This window comes from Solanum lycopersicum, chromosome 3 (assembly GCF_036512215.1).
Source record: "Solanum lycopersicum chromosome 3, SLM_r2.1".
NCBI lineage: Eukaryota > Viridiplantae > Streptophyta > Magnoliopsida > Solanales > Solanaceae > Solanum > Solanum lycopersicum.
The window spans coordinates 49,029,493-49,033,361 of NC_090802.1; the positions used below are offsets into that span (position 1 = coordinate 49,029,493).

The 3,869-nt window shown below is 39.1% G+C and overlaps 1 protein-coding gene across 1 annotated transcript; it reads right to left on the reverse strand.

Moving 5' to 3' along the window:
* Nucleotides 1-239: 239 nt before the first annotated feature.
* Nucleotides 240-1,223, reverse strand: LOC138347630 (uncharacterized). The gene has a single exon (XM_069295934.1). The coding sequence runs from the start codon at nt 1,221-1,223 to the stop codon at nt 240-242; it is 984 nt and encodes a 327-aa protein (XP_069152035.1).
* Nucleotides 1,224-3,869: the final 2,646 nt, after the last annotated feature.

Here is a 3,869-nt window from a genome sequence, read left to right on the forward strand (position 1 = left end):
TATATATATATATATTTTGAATCGTTACATCATACCCCCCTTAGGAACATTCGTCCCCGAATGACACTCCATTACACAACATAATGCCAATCAGATCATAAATTAATTGCTATGTACAATCAGCCAATAGCAACAAAATACGAAGAGATAAAGAACTATAGCCTTACGAGTAGGAAGTCTAACATCATACTAGTGCATACACACCACGCACAGTCAAATACATGAAAGACTAATTAAGGCTACTCACATGTGACTTCACTTGAAGTGTCTTCCTCTGCACCCCTAGACTTGAGTGCGAAGAATCGTTGCCTCCTTGGAGCCTCTTCACTTGGACCATTATACTGAACTCTCTCCTTCCCTTGTTCTAGACTTCTCCTAATCGGACAATCCTTCACCATGTGACCTGGCTTGCCACAACTGTAACAAGCGTTAGTGCCCATTATACACTCTCCTCCATGTAGTCTGCCACACTTCCTGCAAGGTGGTCTCTCATGAGGTGTATCTACTTCATTGTTTCTCTTAACTCTGAACTCAGAATTCCTATCATGGCGACCCTTGAATGAATTTGACTCCCCTTGGTGGGAGAGTCCCTTCTTAAACCTGGGCTTATCCCTGATTTCAGTACTACTCTTCCTTGAAAAATTCTCATCAGCTTGCCTTGACTTGTTCCCTACCCTAGTTTGTTTCCTCTTTCTGCTTTCCTCCACTTGCTGAACATGGACCATAAGTATGGAAAGGTCCATGTTGTCATGCAGCATAGCTGCCCTACACTCCTCTTCAAGATCTTCAGCAATTCCAGTCAAGAATCTACTCATCTCGTCTCTGCTGTTAAACACAAGAGAAGTGTCATACCTTGATAGTTTCACAAACTTCAGGGAGTACTCCCTGACCGTCATAGATCCTTGTTTAAGGTTGATGAACTTCTCAACCTTGGCCTCCTTCATCTCTCTAGGGAAAAACCTTTCCAAAAATGTTATCTTGAACAGCTCCCATGTGACTGGCACTTCACCTAAAACACGACTATCTTGCCACATTTTGCACCAAGTCTGTGCAACATCTTTGAGCTGGTAGGAAGCCAGCTCAGCCTTCTCAATATCAGTGGCCCCCATGGCCACAAAGATCTTATTCAACTCGTCTATAAATTCCTGAGGATTTTCAGAAGTCTTAGCCCTTGTGAAAATTGAAGGATTCATCCTCGTGAAATCTCGCAGTCTGTCAGCCATGCTGCAAACCGGTGGGTTCTCCCTCTGAACATTCTCTCAGTTGACTTGGGCAGTCATAGCCTGAGCCTGCATCGTGATGGCCTGTGCCATCTGGGCTAGAGATGCCCTCACCTCAGCATCAGTCAACCTAGCTGGGTTAACTAGCATGGCCACTCCTTCAACTGGAGCCTGGGGTGGATTTTGATTATAGCTGCTCCTGCTCCTATTCCTCAGACTCTTAGTTCTCCAAGTGTTCATTCTCTGAAAACAACAAGGATTGATGTTAGACACGTTCATAACACCAAGAATTCAAACATTAGGAAAGGCACGATAAGATCAGAAGAAGGGAAATTTTTCCTACGCATCATGCAGTCTCTAATCCAGGATAGTGGTGCACTTTACTACCATGACTTAGAAACTACTCAATGTAGTTGATGTGAGCTCATTATTCTAGGAATTTAACCTGGTTCTGATACCAACTTTGTCACGACCGGAATCTAGACCCCAGACGTGACCTGCGTCGTTGACCTCTCAGAGGTCGCAAACAAGCCTACTTACGTCATTCTTACTTTACATATGTTAATTTTAGCGGAAAATTTGAAATTTTTGATTCTTTAATCATACTTGCTAAACATTCTTAATATTTCGTAATCGTTCATCATCAACCATCTAACATTTAAGAGATAAGCAACTGAAAGAAATAATTCATTAAGTATTAATTGTATATCGGCCAAAATAGCACCAATACAAAGTCTGAACCAAAACAGGAAAGAAACGCTAGTGGAACATGCTCCACTAGCTCAACTCTAAAACTACGCTAAAACGTAAAACAGTAGCATCCTCGAAAGCATGAGGACCTACCAGACTCCAGATGAATGCTGACGTCCGAATTGCTGCAACAACGAACCTGTAGCTCTACCGTCCACCTGTGCCTGCACCTAAAAGTAGATGTTTGTATGGAATTAGTACACTTGTCCTAAGTATGGGTATATGCAAGCACACACCAGGGACATGCATGAGGAAGAAGAGCTCTTTCCTAACAACATGATGTTTGGAAGTCAAGTCAGTGGACTTGCTAAATTGAAATTGGGGAAGTTATGCCATGAGAGTGACATGCATCATTATAATCATCGTATGGCACACAACACATAACATCTTCATATAACACATAACATATAACACATAGTTTCTTTCATATTATTCATTCATATACCATGAGACCTTATTATCATAGACTTAACCTTAAGACTTCCCAAAATGAGGGCTCAACATATGAGACCTCAACTAGGGAGCCTTCTTTAGCAAACACAGAGTCTGCTTCATTCATTCATACGTACCTTGTTTCAGTTCATTCATAGGCCAGTGTGAACACCAGCTATACCTAGGGTGTAGTTTAAGACTTTCATCGGGCTTGCTGTGCAATGATCAGGAAAAACCTAATGTCATTACCAGAATCTAGCTCACCTCTTGATTATCATATCCTAACACCTTCGGTATCATTCATTTTTATATATGATTCATTTGAGGCTGACCTCATTCATTCATTGGGAACTTTAACTTTAACCGACGTAGATCATGTGAGCATCATGAAATCCAGTGTCTCCCCCACACCAAAAAGAGGTGGAATCACCGGCCAAACGATTCAATAACATGCTAGCGTTTATGGAAATTTAACCCCGCCAGATCCCTATAGTGGCAATATAGGTTCAAAGACTAGGAGATGTATGGAGACCCATACACGGCAAGCCGGACAGTCTAATCTCATTAGAGTTACGTGAACCTCCGCCCTTCCCGAAAGAAGGCATCACCGCTCATAGCTAGCCTATCGGTGCTCACTATAAAGTTCCATTACATTCAACTCATACATCATGGAAGCTGGCTTCTAGTATGAGGACATCATAGCGCAATAGATGATTTCTCATCTCATCATTTGTATTAAGTGTTTTAAACTCAATATTTTTCATTAGAGTGTTCATAGAGACTGGTCTCTTCATTATCTTACACTCTCATTGGTGAGTACGTATTGGTAACATTTACTTAGGCTCATTTGAGATTGCTCCCATCATATACATTCGCCTCACGTCATGTTGTCACTACATTCTTCATTATTAGCACCTTTATTTTTCATAGTTACTCACCTCTTATTACGTGAATGTTCATTTCTTCATTTCATTACGTATATCTTAGGTTCACTTATTTTTGAAAGTATGTTAAACTTATGTGTCTATACATGCATACAAGCCATGGGGCTTCATTTATAGTTTGATAAGTGATTCTTATTTTTCCTAAGATTGTGTATTACAAGACTTATGTATCTTATATATATACCAAGATCTTGATTTTTAATCTAAGTAGATGGTATTATTCTTGAATATTTTGCTCACGTATGACTTATGTATCAATACGGAGGTTTGGGCACGGGAACCCAAATCTTGAATTATTTGGATATCATTTATATTTTTCATTGATTTTATCTCTAACATTTATAACTTTAGAACTCTAAATTAAATCTCAACATTATCATGACATAATAAATTTTCTATTTTAATTAGAATTCTAAAGTAAATTTCAATCATTTACATGAAAGAATAATTTTCTAATTTAAATCTCAATATTTACATAAAAGAATTAATATTCTATTTTAATTAGAATTCTAAATTAAATCTC

Coding starts and splice junctions, on each gene's coding strand:
- LOC138347630 (XM_069295934.1), bottom strand. CDS start 1,223: ATGGCTGACAGACTGCGAGATTTCACGAGGATGAATCCTTCAATTTTC.